The sequence below is a fragment of the Artemia franciscana genome, unplaced genomic scaffold (assembly GCF_032884065.1).
Source record: "Artemia franciscana unplaced genomic scaffold, ASM3288406v1 PGA_scaffold_52, whole genome shotgun sequence".
NCBI classification, from domain to species: Eukaryota; Metazoa; Arthropoda; class Branchiopoda; order Anostraca; family Artemiidae; genus Artemia; species Artemia franciscana.
The window spans coordinates 1,646,670-1,671,893 of NW_027062693.1; the positions used below are offsets into that span (position 1 = coordinate 1,646,670).

Consider the following 25,224-nt stretch of genomic DNA (forward strand, 5'->3'; position numbering starts at 1 on the left):
ATAATTCGGTCGAGGAAGAATATAAAGACAGCCCGCTTTCCTCAAATAATATAAAAACATATCAAAAGAAAGACAATACTTCCGCTGCTCTAATAGAATATTTCTTATATAATAAAGAGCTACCTGACAAAATGAAATCTTTCAAAAAAGAAATTGATAATTATTATTATGATTTGGATGAAAGAATATTCTGTATAATAATGACCGATAATAATAACATAAATCAAACTTCCATTGTACCAGTTTAACCCCAAATTTTAGAAAAACCCGCTTTTGAATTTTTTTATTCTGATGTGTGAGGTCACTTGGGATTAGATTAGACTTTCCATGGATTAAAACAATACTTTTTCGTCACTTCTGCCTTAACAAAGTTGAAGAATTATGTCAATACTTGTGAAACATGTAATTTAAGAAAGAATCCCCAAATCTACCCTAATCCAACAATCGGAAGGACTCTTACAGCCAGGTTTCCATTTGATATAGTTTCTTTTGATTTATATGGTACTAGCGGAGGATTACCCACGTCTAACAAAGGACACACCTGCGTACTTTCAGTAATCGATCATTTTTCTGGTTTCACTTTGGCTAAACCTTTGAAAAACCAAAGTGCTTATACTACCTCAAAAGCCCTTGCTAAAATATTCCTTAATTTCGGTATTCCTAATACATTATTAAGTTACAATGGTCCTAATTTTGTATCAAAAGTGACCAAGGATTTAATGCCTTTTCTTCAAATAAATAAATTGGTAACGACACCCTATCACCCCCAGGCCAATGGAAAAATTGAGAACAGACACAAGCTATTCTCTAATATTTTAAGCATTTATACAATGGAAAATGGGAGGGATTGGCACGAAACCGTACCTTATTTAACAAATGTGGTGATCACAAGCAAATGTTTCCTCACATGAAAGAGCGCGTTGTTATTCAAGATCGGGTAAGTTTTTTCCTGATAATTCTTTCAGTTACCTAGTACACTTCACTGGACCCGTTCCAGTGCCAAGACAAGGGGAGTTTCCTGTCAATCATTTTAATCACCGAGCTTAAACACTATACTTGGCTCAATGTCACTTATGATCAGATAAGTTTCCCTTAATCCTTTAGGGCCATTTGGGTTTACTCGCCTGACCGGGTCCAATGATATTCGAGATCAGACTTTTTCCGTTAATTCTTTTTGTTGCTGGTTTCACTGCATTGGACTCGGTCCGATTTTGCGCATGATAGGGTAAAATTTTCCCCAGTAGTTCTTACGGTCACCAAGTTGTCAACACTGGACGGCAAACTTTTTTTCTTCCTAGATACTTTTCGCTATGTGAAATAAACCACCCATGTTGTCTATGATTCTCTTTTTATGGCACTTGGTATTAATCAAGTGACATATTGCGATCGCAAATTCTATCGCTCTGTCTGTCCCGGTTTTGCTAGTTTAGGTACTTCCAGATAAGCTAGGACGATGAAATTAAGCAGGCGTATTAGGGACCAGACCTAATTAAATTGGAAATATTCATTTCCCCAGTTCGACCATCTGGAGGGGAGTGGGGGACGGTTAATTTGAAAAAAATTAGAAAAAATGAGGTATTTTTAACTTGCGAATAGGTGATCGGTATCTTAATGATATTTGATATCTGGAAGGATATCGTGTCTCAGAGCTTTCGTTTTAATTTCCGACCAGATCTGGTGACATTGGGGGAGTTGGAGGGGGAAACCCAAAATCTTGGAAAACGCCTAGAGTGGAGGGATCGGGATGAAACTTGGTGAGAAAAATAAGCACAAGTCCTAGATACGTGATTGACATAATTGGAACGGATCCGCTCTCGCTTTGGTGGAGTTGGGGTGGGGTGGGGGGCTTTATTTAATTCGCAAAAATTACAAAAAATGAGGTATTTTTAACTTAAAAACGGGTGACCGGATCTTAATGAAACTTGATATTTAGAAGGAACTCATTTCTCAGAGCTCTTATTTAGGGGAGCTAGGGAGGGGGTCCAGTGCTTTGGCGAGTTTGGTGCTTCTGGACGTGCTAGGACGATGAAAATTTGCAAGCGTGTCAAGGACCTGCACAAATTGACTTGTTAAAGTCGTTTTCCCCGATTTGACCATCTGGGGGGCTGAAGGGAGAGTAAAAATGAGGTATTTTTAACTTACGAGTGGGTGATCGGATCTTAATGAATTTTGATATTTAGAAGGACCTCGTGTCTCAGAGCTCTTATTTTAAATCCTGACCGGCATTAAGCCTCTGATTTTCCTTTTAAATCAATCTGTTGATTCTTAGAATTTTGCTAAAGCTCGTGCCATATGAGCTCTTGGCTCTTCTGGCCTCGTCACAAGTGCCATATGAGCTCTTAATTCTTGTTTAAAGTGCAAAACTGCAGCGCTTCCCCCGGGGACTGTGGGGATTAAGTCGTTCTCAAAGACATAATTGATAGATATTTCGACAATGCTGAACAAAATAGTTATCTCAAAATTTTGATCTGAAAAAAATTAGCGTGGGAGGGGGCCTAGATGCCCTCCAGTTCTTTTTATCACTTAAAAAGAACACTATAGCTTTTAATTTCCTTTCGAATGAGCCCTCTCTCGAAATTCTAGGACCATTGGGTCGATACGAACACCCCTGAAAGAAAAAACCAAATGAACACGCATTCATGATCTTTCTTCTGGAAAAAAAATTACAAATTTCCACATTTGTGCAGGTAGGAGCTTGAAACCTCTACAGTAGGGTTTTCTGAACCGCTGAATCTGATAATGTGATATTCATTAAGATTCTATGACTTATGGGGAGTGTTTCCCTATTTTTTCGAAAATAAGACAAATTTTCTCAGACTTGTAACTTTTAATTGGTAGGACTAAACTTGATAAAACTTATATATTTAAATCAGCGTAAAATTCCGATCCTTTTTATGCATCTATTAGTATCAAAATACCGCTTTTTAGAGCTTCGATTACTATTGAGCCGGGCTGCATCTTACTTACAATTCGTTATCACGAACTGTTTGACAGATCCCTTGGGAAAGAATCGGTAAATAAGTTGAGGAAGTATCTATTCATAAGAAGGATAATCCATGGACCGACTTCCGCCAACCCAGGTTACGCTAAACAAGCACGTTCGGCACGCTTACATTCAAGCCCAGGTATGGTTCATTTCTCATCTTGTCATTAGTCCCGAAAAGAACCGCCACGATAACGAATAGGAAAAGACTAGCAATGAGATTTGGGTTCCCCGATGATCAATCCTGCCCCAAGCTGCTGTCGCCTGTCGTTAGCTTATACGATGCAGTTGCAAAAAGCAATACTCTTGACGCTGCAACTGCAAGTGGAGCTCACTTGAGTGCACCGAGTTATGTTCTTTCCAAGGGTCCTGCCAAGTGTAATGAATTTTTATTTATTATGTATTTTGATGTCACTTTTAAGGCTTAAGTCTAACTTAGAACTTCGGTTGTTCAGTATGTGAAATAATATCTCAGCGAAGTACCATATTATTTGATAATTATTGCCTTATTTTTTGTTCCATTTTCCAATAACAATGACAATCAAGACAAGTTAGCTAAAGTAGCAAACGGAAATGGCTTTTTTGGTTGTGCGTATCCAAAAAAGTGCCATGTAGGTCTCTATGTGTGTTCGAAATCCTTCATTCTCTTCGTGTCATTAAGCGTCGTGGGCACTACTGGACGCTTTAAATTTTGGGTTCGTATTGCATGTTCGATTTCATTTCGAATTATCGCTTGTTTTAAGAAACTAATGTTTTGTAAATTTTTCTATTTTGGCACAGCGGGCATCAAGAAATGCCAGGAATGGATCCTGGCTAACAGATTCAATTTCTTTTCAACACCACTCAACTCTTGGTATTTCAAACCGTGTATCTACCAAACCTGAACTTTCTGTAACAAGCAGATGAGGTTTGCGCTGTTAGCGCATTTTTCAGCGATTGCAAAAGTTCTACCTGAGCTATTGGGCTACCCTTACTTTGTACTGTATTACCACTTTTGCGGTTTTGAGCGTGCAAATTTCTTCTTTTAATGCGCAGACTTGCCGCTGCTGCTTATCATCTTCGGACTTCTAGTACTCTAAACTATGTTTTTGCCTGTTTTGGTATTACATGGGACATTTGCTCCTTTTTTGTGCCTTTTTTAGTGCTCTATCTTGCGCTTCAGAGCGATCCTTTATTTTTATCTGTCCACCATTGGAATCGCCTTATTTTAAAATGTGTATTCAGAGGTTTTGATGCTTAAGATTTCGCACGCTCGTAAAGGTGCTTTAGAACACCCGCCACCATTAGATTCCCCGTGCTTTATTCTGTGTTCCCACCAATTTTGGTGCTTTTTCCCAGAAGTGCACGATTCTTTTGCTTAACGGCTCCACTTTGTGAATAGGTATCTGGGAAATGTGTGTTATTGTCTGGAACGAAGTAGTGTTAGGGGCAGAATCAAGATAATAACTACAGCATTTGATTGACAAGACTAATAAGTATGTAAGCAGTGGCATTATTTGCAGAGGGTGTAGAGTGAGGTTGTTTTATGCCATTAGATGTTGAAGGGAGGTTGGTATTTCAATTTGAATACCCTTTTTGTATTTTCATTGAAGGAAACGTCAAATTGACCTTGCTGGCCCTTGGTTTTAATTAAACATAGTATGCCCTCCTAAATTTTCGTGAATTGACGCCGCTTTGTCTAAGAAAAAAAAAGTCTGAGCATGAAGAAATCAGTGTCAGCACTGTTCAGGAAAAGGGGAAGACTGATGACAGGAGATAGGGTTAGATTTTAGGTTATATGTCTGGAAGTGAAAGAAAATTTTACATATTAGGGCTTCACCTTGGCAGTAACGATAAGTGTAGTAAACAAATAGAGATAAACTCGGGAAAAGGAAAGCGAGACTTTTTGTTGTGACCCGCTTTGCGTGTGGAATTTGGGGCATAAAAATGCTTAAAGTTGGAAAGTGCTGAGGTGCAATATTTTAAAAGAATTGACTGGGTTTTTCAGTAATTTGATAAATCATGGGGACTTGGGACTAAAGCCGATAATTTTCGTCTTGTTATGGCAAATTCTTATTCTCTCACGAATAAGTGCAAATTATTCTTTCACGGCACAATTTTACTCGGAAAACTAGTACAGTTTACTTCAAATCGATGGTAACGCTGGTGCAATAACCAATTTTTGCAAAAGTGTCAATTACAAACTAAAGCTGTAACAGTGGTGATATATAAAACAGAAAAATGAAAGACGGATAAGACACCATGCAATGGTGTGCCATTGCATTGGTGATTTCTTCTTTCATTATTTATCATATTGGCTAGTTTTAAAATCACTATTCATACTAACTGGATATTATTAATGGTATCCGAATTGATGAATTTGTTCAAAGGCTTAGTCTCAATGCTTTCAAAGCCTAGCGCCCTAGACTCTGGGGCTTCAAAGGTAGTGTCATCCGTAGAGGCATATTTATTTGACCTTTTGTCTATTTTGTGGAAAACGGCTGTCTTTAAGTTATGATCCGTTCGATTCTGAGGAAATTTGGCACTGCGGGGAGTTAGTTGGTTGTCCCTCAACGACTTTGATCTTTATGAAGGGCACTAGAACTTTTTTAATTTTCTAATCGAATCAGTTCCCTCTCTATTTTTCACGACCACCTCTAGCATACGAAATGGCTGAGGAAAACGATACAAAATGAAGTGCATACATGGCAGGCACTTCGTGCTTTCCCAAGTCACCGCTAGCCTATTGACTTTGGTACAGAGGGCATATTTATTTGACCTATTGTCTATTCTGTAGAAAATGGCTGTTTTTAAGTTATGATCCGTTGCTGAGGGAAAATTCAGATTCTGAGGAAATTTGGCACTGGGGGGAGCTTGTTGGTTTTCCCTCAACGACTTTGATCTTTAAGAAGGGCACTAGAACTTTTTTAAGTTTTCAATCGAATTAGTTCCCTCTCTATTTTTCATAACCACCTCTAGCATACGAAATGGCTGAGAAAAACGATACAAAATGAAGTGCATACATGGCAGGCACTTCGTGCTTTCCCAAGTCACCGCTAGTCCATTGACTCTGGTATAGAGGTCACGAAAGGAACTTTTTTTTGCTATTATACGAATTTACTGAGATTTTCTCCGTAGAAGTTTAAAAACTCTTCCAAAAATTTTTCTCATCCATTAAATATAGGAGAAATTATCGTCAAATTTGCCAGCCATAGCTGATAATGTTGCTGTTATCAATGGCACAGATCTCTCACCGCTATATGAAAGGACTGACGTTCGTCGGGTGACTGAAACAATTAGTTCATCTACAACCACCACATTTGAAGCTCCGGTGGTTGGTTCCTTGACTGTTGCTCAGCTTCCAACAATGCAACCCATTGAGGTAAGTTTATCTGTGAATTGAGAGAGGAAGACCTTTATATTTCTTAATTTTTAATATTGTGAATTTGTCACATAAGAGGAGTGTCTGAAGTGTCTAAGGTTGTCTGAAGTGGCTGCTCTGAAATATTGAGGAAAACACATTAATAGTGATAAACATTTCTTCATGTTGCGGGGTGCTCAATAGAATTTTCCCCAGTTCACCTCTAAATTGGGTTTTCAAGTCATTATTTAAATCCTAACCCTTTTCTTTCTTTCTTTAAATGTGCCACTAAATATATATACTTGAATGTAATTTCATTCAGCATCACCCTCCAAAAAAGCCCTGCCTTATCCGTCTTTCCCTGAGGTTCTGGGCTATTTCCCCCTGTGGCTTTGTTTAAAACAATGAGTTTGACTGGTAGTATTTTGTATTATGAGTTATCATGTAAATCAACGCCAAAAATTTACAGTAGATATTACTTCTTTTTACTATTCTTATTCTAGTTATGTCCTATAGTTATTATTATAATTCTATCAGTATTTACCTTTAGTATTTTGTAGTTAGTATCTTTGGAACCCGCATTTTGTATTTTCACTGGTATTTATCACGATCTAAATAAGGCCGTGAGGATTCTCAATTGGCAGCGTCGCTTCAGACAATTCCGTTACTTAACTTCCGACTGTATTATGCAAAACCATCCAGTCTTTAGGAATTTTAACGTTTCAAAACTTGGTTCTAAATTTCTGTCTGCAGAAGATAAAAATCAATTTTCACTATGAACGTTCTATTCATCCAATTTGTTAGAAACAGTTTAAACTGTTGTGTAAAGGATGATGTGTGAAGTTAAATCTCAAGCGAATTCCATTTTGGTAGAAACAGTTTAAACTGTTGTATAGAGGATGATGTGTGAAGCTCAATCTCAAGCGAATTCCGATTGCTCTTTTCTTAGAAAAACGGAAAGTATTGAAGATATAGAACCTAAGAATAAAGTTAGTGTTAAACAGAGTTATGTGACCGAAAACAAAACGCAAGAACATCCAGAAAACAACAAAGCAGACAAAGACAAAAGACTAAGTCCCGTATGCAATTACAATCCCTTGCCACATACAGATATGTATGCAGAAAGTTATTCTGAAACGGGCTCAATTTCGACAAGAACCCATAAAGAGGCAAATCAAATGCAAGACAGAAGACACGCAAATACCCCCGACGTAAATACCCCCGACGTGTGAAGTATGATGTGTGAAGTTGAATCTCAAACGAATTCCGGTTGTTCTTTTTTTTTTATAGAAAAAAGGAGAACGGAAAAGCATTGAAGATAGATACCCTAAAAATCGTCAGATTGGTCCCTAGTGAGGTCCCTTTTTTTGACTAAAGAGATCGCTAAGTCCCTATTTTTTACCACTTGAACCTGCAGCAGTCCTGCAGAATGTAGCCCTAAACGAGGATTGTCTTAATTGGGGATGAAAAAAGAAGAAATGCAGACATCCCAAAAAGTAAAAGAGAATAAATCGACATAGAAAAGAAACAGTAAAAAACAAACACGAGTGCATAAGATTAAACAAACTATTGCTTTCGGATTCATCATCAGTTGATTTAACTGTAAAAATATACAATTAGGGCTATTTTAGATATGGCTTATATTACGTCAACCAGGATTTTTTTTGGGGGGATGGGGTTTACAAAAGGATATATTTGTGTGTGTGTGTGTGTGGGGGGGGGGTACAAAAACCTAAAAACGCATCAAAAATTTGTTTATATTCATTTTTGTTACGTTTTTACGAGTCGGACAAACATTTCGGGTGGGATTCGAACCCCCAGCCCCCTTTGATGTGGCCTTTGGTTTATCGGCATATATGCAAACAGGACTGGATGTGTGACTACATGCAAATAGGACTGAAATTTCATTGTATCCAAAATAAAGTTAATTTTCCATTTTGTTCTTTAGACTTATCCCTCATTATTTTGCATCCTTTGCTACTCCTCCCATAAATAGGAATGATCCCTAGACAAGAGTTTAGTGCTTTTAAATTTTTGTTCATTCTGCTATTTTATACATTTTCTTTGTTTAATTTTAAGACGATGATTGTTGCCGGTCAGATTCAGACTTCGGTGAACGGTGTGGTTGTTCAAAATGGATTAGCAACACCGCAAGCACATACTCGTGCTGCAACAGGGGAAGAAGTACCACAAAATATAGTTGTTACAACGAGGCAACAGTATGGATTACCAGATGCTTCTGTGGTGTATTGTAATTTCAACCAACTTTACAAAATTGACCCAGCTACTCTCAAGATGTGGGTTAATGTAAGTGCTGTCGCTCATACCTGACTTCTAAATTTTAATTCAATATACTTTTTCGCAAATCCAATGAAACTAGTTGAAATCCAATTTAAAGTATTCTCCCCAATTTTTCTTAGGTCGATATATATATCTGAAGACCCCTATTCTTTGTGATTTTATCTTTTGATTATTACGAAACTGTAAAATGTTTAGGGTATTTCCAAATTCGTCAACGTTGCCTTTTTCCAAACATGAAAACAAATGATCAAACCTAGTTAGTTCAATTTGACAACGCTCTCCGTAAAAATTTAGGTATTATAAAGACTTAACATGGTTAAAGTGAGGTATGTAAACCCTAAGAAATTACATTTTCTTTTTTTTTATATCCTACATTTTTTTTTTTTATGTTTATTATGTATAAAGACAATACGTGTAACTTGGGATATTTCTAAAGTGCAATAACGATTTTTTTTGTGCTTATGTAATGATTTTTTTTGAGGGTAAAGAAGAATTCAAATTCTAAAAAAGTTATCTGTCATCTAGCGTTACTTTTGAGTTTTAAAGTTTTCTTATGGCAAACCATGTATTATACTTTGGTCAGGACAGAAGTCTTGACCAAAGAGTGAAAGAAACTGTCGAAGGAGGGAGCGTTTGTACTTTTATATGGCTTTGAATCAGAGACTAGTTGCACCGCTGACAATGCAGCACTACGCGGCAAAACTAGGAAACTTTCGTACAACTTCATTTTAATCCAACTGAAATAATGTGCTCCTTAATAAAAATAAAGGCATACTTCGTTCGGGAATGATTTAAAATCGCTATGAAACAAAACGCAACTTTAACAGATGTGATGGACGTCTTCAATCAAATAAACCAACTTTACAAAAGTTGGGTCCCGTAATATCGAGCTAAGGTCAAATCCACTGTGCCAACACAGGTCTCGTCAAGTTTATTTGTTTAGTTTAGTTACATCCATTTTTATAGTTTGGTTACATCAATTTGTATAGTTTGTCATATCAATAATTTGTATAGTTTTATCAAAGTCTTATCATATCCATTTGTTTAGTCACATCCATTCATTATTCATTTCCATTTATATAGTTTTTTCACATCCGTTTGTATATTCTTATCATAGCCATTTTTAGAGTCTAGTCACATCCATTTGCAGCGTCGTCACATCCATTTGAATAGTTTTGTCACATGAATTTGTATAGTGTTGTCATAGTCTTATCATATCCATTTGTTCAACTGATTTGTATAGTTTTGTCAAATCCATTTGTATAGTTTTGTTACTTCCATTTGTATAGTTTTATCACATCCCTTTGTATATTCTTATCATAACCATTTTTAGAGTCTAGTTACATCCATTTGTAGCGTCGTCATATCCATATATATAGTTTTGTCAAATCCATTTGTATAATTCGCCCACATCCATTTATATAGTATTTTGCATCCATTTTAATACTTCAACTGATTTGTATAGTTTTGTCAAATTCATTTGTATAGTCTTATCAGAGTTTTCTCACATCCATTTGTATAGTTTTGTTACATCCATTTGTATTGTTTTTTCACGTCTATTTCTATAGCTTTGTGGCATCCATTTGTATAGTTTTGTCACATCCCGTTGTTTATTCTTATCATTACCATTGTTAGAGTCTAGTCACATCCATTTGTAGCGTTGTCACATCCATATATATGGTTTTGTCAAATCCATTTGTATAATTCGGTCACATCCATTTATATAGTATTTTGCATCCATTTTTATACTTCAACTGATTTGTATAGTTTTGTCAAATCCATTTGTATAGTCTTATCAGAGTTTTCTCATATCCATTTGTACAGTTTTGTCATAGCTATTTGTATAGCTTTGTCATATCCATTTGTATAGTTTTGTCACTTCCATTTGTATAGTTTTGTCACATCCCTTTGTATATTCTTATCATAACCATTTTTAGAGTCTAGTTACATCCATTTGTAGCGTCGTCCCATCCATTCGTATAGTTTTGTCAAATCCATTTGTATAATTTGGTCACATCCATTTATATAGTATTTTTCAATCCATTTTTATAGTTTTGTTGCCTCCATTTGTATAGGTTTGTCACATCCATTTGTATAGTTTTATCATAGTATTATCATATCCATTTGTATAGTTGCATCCATTTATAGTTTTTGGCACATTAATTTTTAGAATTTAGTCACATCCATTTTTAGTCTTGTCAAGTCCATTTGTATAGTTTTGCCAGCCATTTGGATGATGTGTCGTTTAGTTTTGTCACATCCATTTGTATAGTTTTGTCACATCCATTGGTATAGCTTTTTCATTCCATTAATAGCCTTGTCATATCCATTAGAATAGTTTTATCACTACCATTTGTACAGTTTTATCACGTCCATTTGTATGGTTTTGTCATTTGTACTTTTATAATTTAGTCACATCCATCTGTATAGTTTTGTAAAATCCATTTTTATAGTTGTGTCCCATCAATTTTTATGGTTTTTTTCACATCCATTTGTATAGCCTAGTCAAATCTATTTGGATAGTCTTGTCACATCCATTTGTACAGTTATGCTACATTTATTTGTTTGGCACATACAGTTGTATAGTTTTGTCACATTCATTTGTATGTTCTTTATAGTCTAATCTCATCCATTTGTTTAGTTTTACCACATCCATTTGTATGGTTTTGTCACATTAATTTGTGTAGTTTTGTCGCATCCATTTGTATGGTCACATCCATTTGTATAGTTTGGTTACGTCCATTTGTATAGTTTTGACACATCGATTTGTACAGTTTTGTCACATCAATTTGTATAGTTTAACCATATCAATGTCTTATCAAATACATTTGTTTAGTCTCGTCCATTTTTAGTCTTTTCACATCCATTTGTATAGTTTTTTCGTATCCATTTTTATAGTTTTATCCCATCCATTTGTATTGACTTGTCACATCCGTTTGTATAGTCTCGTCAAATCTATCTGGATAGTCTTATAACATTCATTTGATAGTTTTCTCACATCCATTTATACAGTTTTGTCACATCCAATAGTAAATTTTGTCATATTCATTTGTATGGTTTTGTCAAATCCATTTGAATAGTGTTGTCACATCCATTTGTTTAGCTTTGTCGCATCCATTTGTATAGATTTTTCACATCCATTTGTGATGACTTGTCACATCCATTTGTATAATCTTGTAATATGCATTTGTATAGTCTCGTCAAATCCATTTCCATAGTTTTGTCACATCCATTTGTATTGCTTTATCATATCCATTAATAGCCTTGTCACATCCATTTGAATAGCTTTGTCACATCCATTTGTATAGTTTTGTCACATCCATCTGTACAGTTTTATCACAACCATTTGTATGGTTTTGTCATATCAATTTTATAGTTTAATCACATGTATTTGTATAGTTTTGTCGAATCCATTTTTATAGTTGTGTCACATTTATTTGTGTTGTTTTATCACATCCGTTTGTAAAGTCTTATCATATCCATTTGTATAGTTTTGTCACATCAATTTGTACAGTTTTTTCACATTCTTTTGTATAGTTTTATCTCATCAATTTATATAGGTTTTTCAAATTCATTTGTATAGTCTTGTCACATCCATTAATATAGTTTTGCCACATCCATTTGTATGGTTTTGTCACATCCGTTTGTATTCGATTCATCCTTTTTGTCTGCAATTTAAGTTTTTTCTTTCTCTTCTTTTCTGTATTTTCTTCTCTCAAAATGTTTTTTATTTGTTCAATGGCTTTTGCTTTTACTTGAGAAAGTAGTACTTCCTATTTTTCCTCTCCCGATTCAAAATGATATGGATAAAAGTTGAATTTGTTGGCAAGTTCAAAATGGTATTTGTTGACGATGAATACTATAGAATAGTCTTTGAATTTATACTTTTTACTATCGAAAACAAATTTACGTTCCTTAAAAGCCGAAGCGCAGGTGTAATTTGATAAAATATTTTGTAGTAAATGGAAAGAATTTTGCAGACCGAATTCGAGCTATAATAGTTTTTGAATAGAATCTTTCTAATCCTGGTATATTACTCCTTAAATGGTAGTGACCTACTACTCCACCCGTTATATGAAAACAATCGTGCCTATCTTTATGGTTATTTTTCTTGAAACATTGAGCTTTGCAAAGAGGACAGTAATAAGAACAACAGTAATTCAACATTGTGTTTCTTGATGCTGATTGATTTTCAAATTCATTCAGTATATTTTTCATTATAGTCTCTTGATTTACAAGAGGCTCTTTAAAATTAGTACCTAAAAAATCATTTTCGAATTCTTTTAGCTGTAGTCGTGTAAAAGAAATTTTTATTTCTTCAGCTGAACAAGTCATTTCAGAATTATAAGGTATTTCTTTCGAATTGAAACTTTCCTTTAGGTGAGAAAGAGTCATAGCAAAAAAGCTTTTTCTCTTGGTGGAAACTTTTGAGAAAACACTGTAAAATGTACATTTTTAAATCGTGCATTTGTATAGTCTAATCACAACCATTTTTAGAGTTTACTCAAAGCCATTATCACATCCATTTGTATAAATTTGTTACATTCATTTGTATTGGCTTGTCATATCCATTTGCGTAGTTTTGTAACTTGGATTTGTAAAGTCTTGTCAAATTCATTTGTATTGTTTGGTCAGTTTAATTTTTTTAGTTTTGTCAAATCCATTTGTACAGTTTTGTCGCGTCCATTTGTATAATGTTGCCCCATCCATTTGTATAGTTTTGTCACATGAATTTATATAGTGTTGTTATAGTCTTATCATATCCATGTGTTCAATTGATTTGTATAGTTTTGTCAAATCAATTTGTAAAGTTTTATCAGAGTTTTCTCACATCCATTTGTATAGTTTTGTCACATCTATTTGTATAGCTTTTTATATCCATTTGTATAGTTTTGTCACATCCATTTGTAGAGTTTTGTCACATGAATTTGTGCAGTGTTTTCACAGTCTTATCATATCCATTTGTTAAACTGATTCTTATAGTTTGTCAGATCAATTTGTAGAGTTTCATCATAGTCTTCTCATATCCATTTGTATAGTTTTGTCATATCCATTTGTATATAGTATAGTCACTAAAAAAATCATAGTCTTATCATATCCATTTGTTTAGTCACATTCATTTGTATAGTCTTATCAGAACCATTTTCAGAATATTGTCAAAGCCATTATTTATTATTATCTAAGGATTAACGAGGCTTTTTCACTATTTGGTCCCTGTGTCGGTAGTCGGCCCTGCATAGGCCCTACAGTGCTTTCCTTCTGCGCGATTCGATCTCTGGGTCCCATATTACCAAGCTAATGTCAAATCCACTGCGCCAACACAGGTCTTGTCAAGTCAAATTTAATAGTTTTGTCATTTCCATTTGTGTAGTTTTGTCACATCCATTTGTATATTTGCATCGATTTCTATAGTTTGGTTACATCTATTTGTATAGTTTTGTCATATCCATTTGTATAGTTTTGTCACATCAATTTGTATAGCTTAATCATAGTCTTATCATATCCATTTATTTAGTCAAATCCATTTTTATTCTTTTCACATCCATTTGTGTAGTTGTTTCGTATCCATTTGTATAGTTATGTCAAATCCCTTTGTACAGTCTTGTCACATCCATTTGTGTAGTCTTGTCAAATCCATTTGTATAGTCTCGTCAAATCTATTTGGATAGTCTTATCAAATTAATTGATATGGTTTAGTCAAATTCATTTGTATAGTTTTGTCACATCTAAGTGCACAGTTTTGTCATATTCATTTGTATGGTTTTGTCAAATCCATTTGAATAGTTTTGTCCTATCCAATTGTATCTTTTTGTCATTTTAGTTTGTTGAGTTTTGTCAAATCCATTTTTATAGTTTTGTCGCATCCATTTGTATAGTTTTGTCACATGAATTTGTATAGTGAATTCATAGTCTTATCATATCCATTTGTTCAACTGATTTGTATAGTTTTGTCAAATCAATTTGTATAGTTTTATCAGAGTTTTCTCACATCCATTTGCTTAGTTTTGTCACATCTATTTGGGTAGCTTTGTCATATCCATTTGTATATTTTTGTCACTTCCATTTGCATAGTTTTGTCACATCCCTTTGGGAAAAGAAATTTTTATTTCTTTATTTGATCAAGCCAGTTCAGAATCATAAGGTATTTCATTCGCATTGAACGGTGAGAAAGATAGGAGTCATAGCAAAAAAGCTTTTTCTCTCGGTGGAAACTTTTGAGAAACCACTGTAAAATGTCCATTTTGAAATCCTGCATTTGTATAGTCTTATAACAACCATTTTTAGAGTTTAGTCAACGCCATTATTTATTATTATTTAAGAATTAACAACGCTTCTTCACTATTCGGTCCCTGCGTCGGCAGTTGGCCCTGCATAGGCCGTGCAGTGCATTCCTGCTGCGTGATTCGATCTCTGGGTCCCGTATTATCAAGCTAAGGTCCAATCCACTGCACCATCACAGGTCTTGTCAAGTCCATTTGAATAGTTTAGTCATTTCCATTCATGTAGTTTTGTCACATCCCTTTGTATAGTTACATCCATTCATCTAGTTTGGTTACATCCATTTGTCTACTTTGGTTACATCCATTTTTATAGTTTTGTCATATCCATTTATATAGTTTTGTCACATCAATTTGTATCGTTTATTCATATTCTTATTATATCCATTTTTTTAGTCAAATCTATTTTTAGTCATTTCACATCCATTTGTATAGATGTTATATTCATTTGTATTGGCTTGTCATATCCATTTGTATAGTGTTGTAACATGCTTTTGTAAAGTCTTGTCAAATCCATTTGTATAGTTTCATCAGTTTTCTCACATCTATTTGTATAGTTTTGTCACATCTATTTGTATAGCTTTGTCATATCCATTTGTATAGTTTTGTTACTTCCATTTGTATAGCTTTGTCACATCCCTTTGTATATTCTTATCATAACCATTTTTAGAGTCTAGTCACACCCATTTGTAGCGTCGTCATATCCATTTGTATAGTTTTGTCTTATAAATTGGTATAGTGTTATCACAGTCTTATCATAGCCATTTGTTAAACTGATTTGTATAGTTTTGTCAGATCAATCTGTAGAGTTTTATCATAGTCTTCTCACATCCATTTGTATAGTTTTGTCATATCTATTTGTGTAGCTTTGTCATATCCATTTGTATATAGTATTGTCACTATACAAATTATAGTCTTATCATATCCATTTGTTTAGTCACATTCATTTGTATAGTCTTATCACAACCATTTTTAGAGTTTAGTCAAAGCCATTATTTATTATTATTTATGAATTAACGAAGCTTCTTCACTATTTGATCCCTGCGTCAGGAGTCGGCCCTGCATAGGCCCTGCAGTGCATTCCAGAGGCGTGATTCAATCTCTGGGTCCCGTATTGCCAAGCTAAGGTCAAATTGGGTGCGCCAACACAGGTCTTTTCAAGTCCATTTTAATAATTTTGTCGTTTACATTTGTGTAGTTTTGTCAAATCCATTTGTATATTTACATGCATTTGTATAGTTTGGTTACATCCTTTTGTATAGTTTTGTCGTATCCATTTGAATAGTTTTGTCACATCAATTTGTATAGTTTAATCATAGTCTTATTATATCCATTTGTTTAGTCAAATACATGTTTAGTCTTTTCACATCCATTTGTATAGATATTTCGTATCCGTTTGTATAGTTTTGTCAAATCCATTTGTACAGTCTTGTCAAATCCATTTGTGTATTTTTGTCACATCCATTTATATAGTCTCGTCAAATCTATTTGAACAGTCTAATCAAATTAATTGATATGGTTTAGTCAAATTCATTTGTATAGTTTTGTCACATCCAAGTGCATAGTTTTGTCATATAAATTTGTATGGTTTTGTCAAATCCATTTGAATAGTTTTGTCAGATTCATTTGTATAAATTTGTTACATTCATTTGTATTTGCTTGTCTTATCCATTTGTATAGTGTTGTAACATGCATTTATAAAGTCTTGTCAATCTATTTGTATAGTTTTGTCACATCCATTTGTATTGTTTTGTCATTGCAATTTGTTTAGTTTTGTCAAATCCATTTGTATAATTTTGTCACATCCATTTGTATAGTTTTGTCACAAGAATTTGTATAGTGTTGTCATAGTCTAATCATATCCATTTTTTCAACTGATTTGTATAGTTTTGTCAAATCAATTTGCATAGTTTTATCAGAGTTTTCTCACATCCATTTGTATAGTTTTGTCACATCCCTTTGTATATTCTTATCATAACCATTTTTAGAGTCTAGTCACACCCATTTGTAGCGTCGTCATATTCATTTGTATAGTTTTGTCTTATGAATTGGTATAGCGTTATCACAGTCTTATCATAGCCATTTGTTAAACTGATTTGTATAGTTTTGTCAGATCAATCTGTAGAGTTTTATCATAGTCTTCTCACATCCATTTGTATAGTTTTGTCATATCTATTTGTGTAGCTTTGTCATATCCATTTGTATATAGTATTGTCACTATACAAATTTTAGTCTTATCATATCCATTTGTTTAGTCACATTCATTTGTATAGTCTTATCACAACCATTTTTAGAGTTTAGTCAAAGCCATTATTTATTATTATTTATGAATTAACGAAGCTTCTTCACTATTTGGTCCCTGCGTCAGGAGTCGGCCCTGCATAGGCCCTGCAGTGCATTCCAGAGGCGTGATTCAATCTCTGGGTCCCGTATTGCCAACCTAAGGTCAAATTGGGTGCCCCAACACAGGTCTTTTCAAGTCCATTTTAATAATTTTGTCATTTCCATTTGTGTAGTTTTGTCAAATCCATTTGTATATTTACATGTATTTGTATAGTTTGGTTACATCCCTTTGTATAGTTTTGTCATATCCATTTGAATAGTTTTGTCACATCAATTTTTATAGTTTAATCATAGTCTTATTATTTCCATTTGTTTAGTCAAATACATGTTTAGTCTTTTCACATCCATTTGTATAAATATTTCGTATCCGTTTGTATAGTTTTGCCAAATCCATTTGTACAGTCTTGTCAAATCCATTTTTTGTATTTTTGTCACATCCATTTGTAAAGTCTCGTCAAATCTATTTGGACAGTCTAATCAAATTAATTGATATGGTTTAGTCAAATTCATTTGTATAGTTTTGTCACATCCAAGTGCATAGTTTTGTCATATAAATTTGTATGGTTTTGTCAAATCCATTTGAATAGTTTTGTGAGATTCATTTGTATAAATTTGTTACATTCATTTGTATTTGCTTGTCTTATCCATTTGTATAGTGTTGTAAGATGCATTTATAAAGTCTTGTCAATCCATTTGTATAGTTTTGTCACATCCATTGGTATTGTTTTGTCATTGCAATTTGTTTAGTTTTGTCAAATCCATTTGTATAATTTTGTCACATCCATTTGTATAGTTTTGTCACATGAATTTGTATAGCGTTGTCATACTCTAATCATATCCATTTGTTCAACTGATTTGTGTAGTTTTTTCAAATCAATTTGCATAGTTTTATCGGAGTTCTCTCACATCCATTTGTATAGTTTTGTCACATCTATTTTTGTATAGCTTTGTCATATCTATTTGTATAGTTTTGTCACTACCATTGCATAGTTTTGTCAAATCGCTTTGTATATTCTTATCATAACCATTTTTAAAGTCTAGTCATATCCATTTGTAGCGTCGTCACATCCGTTCTATAGTTTAGTCACATGAATTCGTATAGTGTATTCATAGTCTTATCATATCCATTTGTTCATCTGATTTGTATAGTTGTGTCAAATCCATTTGTATAGCTTTGTCACTTCCATTTTTATAGTTTTATCACCCCTTTGTATATTCTTATCATAACCATTTTTAGAGTCTAGTTACACCCATTTGTAGCGTATTCACATCCATTTGTATAGTTTTGTCAAATCCATTTGTAAAATTTGGTCACATCCATTTATATAATTTTTTTTGCATCCATTTGTATAGTTTTTTTTTACCTCCATTTGTAAAGGTTGGTCACATCCATTTGTATAGTTTTATCATAGTCTTATCATATCCATTTGTATAGTTGCAACCATTCATAGTTTTTGGCACATTCATTTGTATAGTTTAGTCACATCCATTTTTAGTCTTGTCAAGTCCATTTGTATAGTTTTGCCAGCCATTTGGATGACGTGTCGTTTAATTTTGTCACATCCATTTGAATAGTTTTGTCAAATCCATTGGTATAGATTTTTCATATCCATTAATAGCCTTGTCACATCCATTTGAATAGTTTTATCACTTCTATTCGTACAGTTTTCCCACATCCAATTGTATGTTTTTTTCATATCTATTTTTATAGTTTAGTCACATCCATTTGTATAGCTTTGTAAAATCCATTTTTATAGTTATGTAAAATCAATTTGTATAGTTTTTTCACATCCATTTTTATAGCCATATCAAATCTATTTGGATAGTCTTGTCACATCCATTTGTACAGTTATGCCACATCCATTTGTTTAGTTTTGTCACATCCAGCTGTATAGTTTTGTCACATCCATTAGTATGTTTTGTATAGTCTTATCTCATCCATTTGTTTAGTTTTGCCACATCCATTTGTGCGGTTTAGTCTCATCCTTTTTTGTGGTTTTGTCACATTCATTTGTATGGTCACATCCATTTGTATAGTTTGGTTACGTCCATTTGTATAGTTTTGTCACATCCATTTGTACAGTTTGTCACATCAATTTGTATATTTCAATCATATAGTCTTCCATTTGTATAGTTTTTTCCCATCCATTTGTATAGACTTGTCACATCCGTTTGTATAGTCTCGTCAAATCTATCCGGATAGTCTTATCGCAATCATTTGTATGGTTTAGTCAAATCCATTTGTATAGTTTTCTCACATCTATTTGTAAAGTTATGTCACATCCAATAGTAAATTTTGTCATATTCATTTGTATGGTTTTGTTAATTCATTTGAATACTTTTTTCACATCCATTTGTTTAGCCTTGTCGCTTCCATTTGTATAGATTTCTCATATCCATTTGTGATGGCTTGTCAAAACCATTTGTATAGTCTTGTATAATGCATTTGTAAAGTCTCGTCAAATCTATTTGCATAGTTTTGTCACATCTATTTGTATTGCTTTGTCATTTCCATTTGTATAGTTTTCGTCAAATCCATTTGTATAGTTTTGTCACTTCTATTTGTATAGTTGCATCAAATCCATTTGTAAAATTTGTCATGTCCATTTGTATAGTTTTGCCACCCATTTGGATGATATGCCGTTTAGTTTTGTCACATCAATTTGTATAGTTTTGTCACATCCATTTGTATTGCTTTGTCATATCCATTAATAGCCATGTCACTTCCATTTGAATAGCTTTGTCACATCCATTTGTATATTTTTTTTCTCATCCATCTGTACAGTTTTGACTCATCCATTTGTAAAAGTTTGTAATATCTATTTTTTAGTTTAGTCACATGTATTTTTATAGTTTCGTCGAATCAATTTTTATAGTTTTGTCACATTTATTTGTGTTGTTTTATCACATCCGTGTGTAAAGTCTTATAACCATTTGCATAGTTTTATGACATCAATTTGTATATTTTTTTCACATTCTTTTGTATAGTCCTGTCACATCTATTTGGATAGTCTTATCATATTCGTTTGTAAAGTTTTGTCATATCCATTTGAATAGTTTTGCCACATCCATTTGAATGGTTTTGTCTCATCCGTTTTTCTTCAATTCATCCTTTTGTCTGCAATTTAAGTTTTTTCTTTCTCTTCTTAGCTCTCAAAATATTGTTTATTTGTTTAAAGGCTTTTGTTGTCATATGAGAAAGTACTATTTCTTATTTTTCTTCTCCTGGTTCAAAACGGTACGGATGAAGGTTGAATTTGTTGGCAAGTTCAAAATGGTATTTGTTGACCTGATATTTGTAATAACCAGATCTGCTTTTAGAAGGAGTGGCCCAGTTTTTGAATACTATAGAAAAGTCTTTGAATTTATACTTTTTACTATCGAAAACAAATTTACTTTCCTTAGGAGCCGAAGCGCAGGTGTAATTTGATAAAATTTTGGTAGTAAATGGAAGGAATTTCGCAGACCGAATTCGAGTTATAATAGTTTTTGAATGGAATCTTTTTAATCCTGGAATATTACTCCTTAAATAGTAGTGACCTACTACTCCACCCGTTATATGAAAACAATTGTGTCTATCTTTATGGTTATTTCTCTTAAAACATTGAGCTTTGCAAAGAGGATAGTAATAAGAGCAATAGTAATTCAAAATTATTCTTCTAGAAACTGATGGATTTTCAAATTCATTCAGTATATTTTTCATTATAGTCTCTAGATTTACGAGAGGTTCTTTAAAATAAGTACCTAAAAAATCATTTTTGAATTCTTTTAGCTGTAGGCGTGTAAAAGAAATATTCATTTCACCAGCTAAACAAGTCACTTCAGAATCATAAAGTATTTTTTTCGCATTGAAACTTTGGTTTAGGTGAGAAAGATAAGAGTCATAGCAAAAAAGCTTTTTCTCTTGGTGGAAACTTTTGAGAAAACACTGTAAAATGTCCATTTTGAAATCGTGAAATATGTATTTGTCTTTCTCTACAGCCTTTTTGATAAGACTGTTTATACAACTTTTATGTATTTTGATATTGCATCCAATGACATCCAATACTGCTTGAATGCCCCTTTCTTCTTCAATTTCCGCAAGGTGGATGTCATGGAGACTATTTTTGTATTCGGGTTTCTTTGATGCCTTTTTCCATGATTTTTTTTTATTCTAGCCAGTGATCTGGCAAGCACTTCTTTTTCGTACCAATAAACTAAGTTTTCTTTGATGCAATTTAGCAGACTTCTTCTTTTAGTTTTTTCTTTGATAATGTTGTTTCTTTCATTTTCTTTCTCTGCAAAATTTTTCTTCTCAGATTTATTTTCTTTTTTACAACATTTTCGTTGTCTGGAGTATTTTCTTTTTCTGGGTTGTTCTCCTTTTCTGTGTGCTTTTTCTGTATTTTCCCTTCCTTTTCTGAAACATATTCTTTCTCTGTACTGTTTTCTTTTTCTTTAGTATTATCTATTTTGTTTTTCTTTCCATCAGTCTTTGTAACCGTCTTTTCAATTTTCGGCCAGTCAAGTATTTTCTTTTTGATTTTAAGTTCTTGTTCCATGTTTCTTGTAGTTTTTTTTTTATAGAAGATCCAAAGATTGTTATAATCTTATAGAAGATTGAAAAGATTGTAAAATCTGCCTTATTCGCTTCTTTTGGATGACTCATCTTCTTTGAGTAAGAGTTGTCATGCTTATCATCTTCTTCTCTTAACCATTTACCCATTTCCGATTCTCTATACTTTTTAATGAGTTTCCAGGTTGCAATGCCAGTGCAGGAGACAGGAAACCCAATTGCTAGAGACTTTGGAAGTCCAAGTGGCCAGACTGCAACTCCAGCACAGGAAACTGGAATCCCAATGACTAAACATTTAATAACATTTTTATAAGTTTCTTTTGTGAACATTATAATTTGTTCTTGTAATATTTTGCAAATGATCCATTTGTCATTTGTTTTGAAACTTTTAATAAAATTTGCAGGTATTTTTCTGGTTATCCTTAAAATATTATAATTGCATATGAAAAGTTAGAAACATTTTGCAGTTTTTATAGTAGCTTCAGGCATCCTAAATATTTTAGCACTTTTCTGTTAGCAATTCAGATTTAAATTTACTGAAAATTTCTACATTTTCACGTCTTAAAAAGACTTTTTTTATGCTTACTTATCAGAGAAGAAATTTGGTAAGCTAAAAACATTTGATTTTCTTTATTAGCTTTTTTGAATTGTTATGATCCGTCGTTAAAATACATACAAATACTTTTGAAAATACCAGTCTTTTGTTGTTTATGGAATTAATATATTTTTACACTGTGGTCAACACGATACCACTACAGACGCCTATCCTACGAGAAGATAATATAAGAAAAATATCCTTTAAAATTGAATGAAACTAAGAGTTAAAAAATTATTTTAATATTTCCTCTTGAGATGCTCACAAGCTAAAATCCAAAAAATAAAATTTTTAACTATGGCTATCTAAAAATTTTGATAGTAGTATTTTCTGAAGAAAAAAGTGGGTAAATTGGTCTATTTGCCCTCTCGTTTATCTGGTCACTGAAGAATATCCATATTACGTCAACGAAGGCGTGTCGAGGAATCACCAAAGAAACGCGAAACCTGACTTGTGGATCAATAAGAAATTATCAATAGACGGTTGTATCCCAAGAGCAGCGCGTGTATTATCGCCCGGCCTTCCGGTACTGTCCATCTGATGATTATAGCTTGAGTTAAGATGCTTATATCGAGACTATGTCTGGTGCAAATGGACTATACAAATGGTTGAGAAAAAAAGTTGAAATGGATGTGACGAAACTATACAAATGGATACAAAAAACTATAAAAATGGATGTGAAAAGACCATAAATGGATGTTACTATACAAATAGATATGATAAAACTATACAAATGGATATGATAGGGCTATGATAAAACTATACAAATGGATGTGACAAAACTACACAAATGGATTTGACAGATCTAGTCTTGTCACAACCATTTGTATGGTTTTGTCAAATCCATTTGTATGCTTTTATCATAGTCTTATTATATCCATTTGTATAATTTTGTTATATCCATTTGAATAATCACATCTATTTATAGTCTTTTCACATCCATTTGTATACTATTTTCAAATCCGTTTCTATAGTTTTGTTACATCCATTTGGATTGTCTTGTCATATTCATTAGGATAGTCTTGTCACTTTCATTTGTATAGTAGGATCACATCCTTTTTATAGTTTTGTCATATTCATTTGAATAGTTTTTTTTTAATTGCCATTTGTTTAGTGCTGTTAAATTTATTTGTAAAGTTTTGTCACATTCATTTGTAGTTTTGTCACATCCATTTGTATAGTTTGTCATATCCCTTTGTATTGTTTTGTCAAATCCATTTGTATAGTTTTGTCACATCCAATTGTATAGTTTTGTCATATCCAATGGTATAGTTTTGTCAAATCCATTATTATAGTTTTGTCACATCCATTTAAATAGTTTTGTAATATCCATTTGGATAGTCTATACATATCAATTTGGATAGTCTTCTCACATCCATTTGTATAGTTTTATCACATCCATTTTGTATGGCTTTGACATCATTTTTTTAAGTTATTTTTTCTTTTGTCCTGGAGTTTTATTTATGGAGTATCCAAGATTTCTTCTTCAGATATTTTCGTCTTATTCGCTTGTTTTGGATGACTCATCTTCTTAGCACAAGAGTTGTCACGCTTATCATCTTCTTTTCTTAACCTTTTATCCATTTCCAATTCTCTATATTTTATAATCAGTTTGCAGCTTGCAATACCTGCACTGGAAACAGGAATCCCAATGGCTAAGAACTTTGGAATTCCAAGGTGCCAGGTTGCAATTCCAGCACAGGAAAATGGAATCCCAATGACTAAACATTTAATAACATTTTTATAAGTTTTCTGTGTGAATATTATAATTTATTTCTTGTGTTTGTTCTTTGCCCTTGTTGATTTGTTCTTGTAAATTAATTTTTTCTTGTAATATTTTGCAAACAAAATATGATATTATATATGATATTATATCTATATATATATATATATATATATATATATATATATATATATATAAATATATATATATATATATATATATATATATATATATATATATATATATATATATATATATATATATGTATATATATATATATATATATATATATATATATATATATATATATAAATATATATATATATATATATATATATATATATATATATATTATATATATATATATATATATATATATATATATATATATATATATATATATATATATATATGCACGTATATTACGCACGTAACGACTTACGTGTGTAAGTCGTTACACGCCATTGTAGTTGTGTCCCTGTGTCCCACCTGTGAATAGAGATATATATAAAAATATATGTTTTTAACTACGTAAAAAATGCGAATATACAACATTCTTCGCAGTTCCATTGTCTGTGCATATAAATAGATTGCCAGGTTTACTGACTCTTGAACAAGCAACATATAATTGTCCACGGGAAAAACAATCCGTATTCAGATCTATACCTCATTATTCTAATAATGTGTCCCTGTGTCCTGGTGGTCATTTATATTCCCTGTGTCCCGGTGGTCATTTGTGTCCCGGTGCCCCAGTTTGTAATTTCTCTTTGAGTTTCCCGGTCTTTATTTATGTTCCCTGTGTCCCGATGTTCCGGTCGTCATTTGTGTCCCGGTCTGTAATTTCTATTCGAACAATCCCAGTGTCCCGGTCGTCATTTATATATCCCTCCTGTGCCCCCGGCGTCCCCGTTTTAGTTGTGTCCCTGTCTCCCGGTTGTCATTTATATTCCCTGTGTCCCGGTCGTGATTTATGTCAGGGTGTCCCAGTCTGTAATTTCTCTTTGAGGTTCCCGGTCATCATTTATATTCCCTCTGTCTCGGTCGTCATTTGTGTCCCGGTCTGTAATTTCTCTTTGAGTGTTTTTTCTTTTTGGATTTTTTTTTTA

General features: G+C 33.0%; 1 protein-coding gene across 1 annotated transcript; it reads left to right on the forward strand.

Annotated features, from left to right (window-relative positions):
- Positions 1-23,240, forward strand: LOC136041968 (UDP-N-acetylglucosamine--peptide N-acetylglucosaminyltransferase 110 kDa subunit-like). The gene is made up of 4 exons (XM_065726787.1): positions 1-937; positions 6,147-6,344; positions 8,403-8,630; positions 21,985-23,240. The coding sequence occupies exons 1-4, from the start codon at positions 896-898 to the stop codon at positions 22,111-22,113; spliced, it is 597 nt and encodes a 198-aa protein (XP_065582859.1). The 5' UTR covers positions 1-895; the 3' UTR covers positions 22,114-23,240.
- Positions 23,241-25,224: the final 1,984 nt, after the last annotated feature.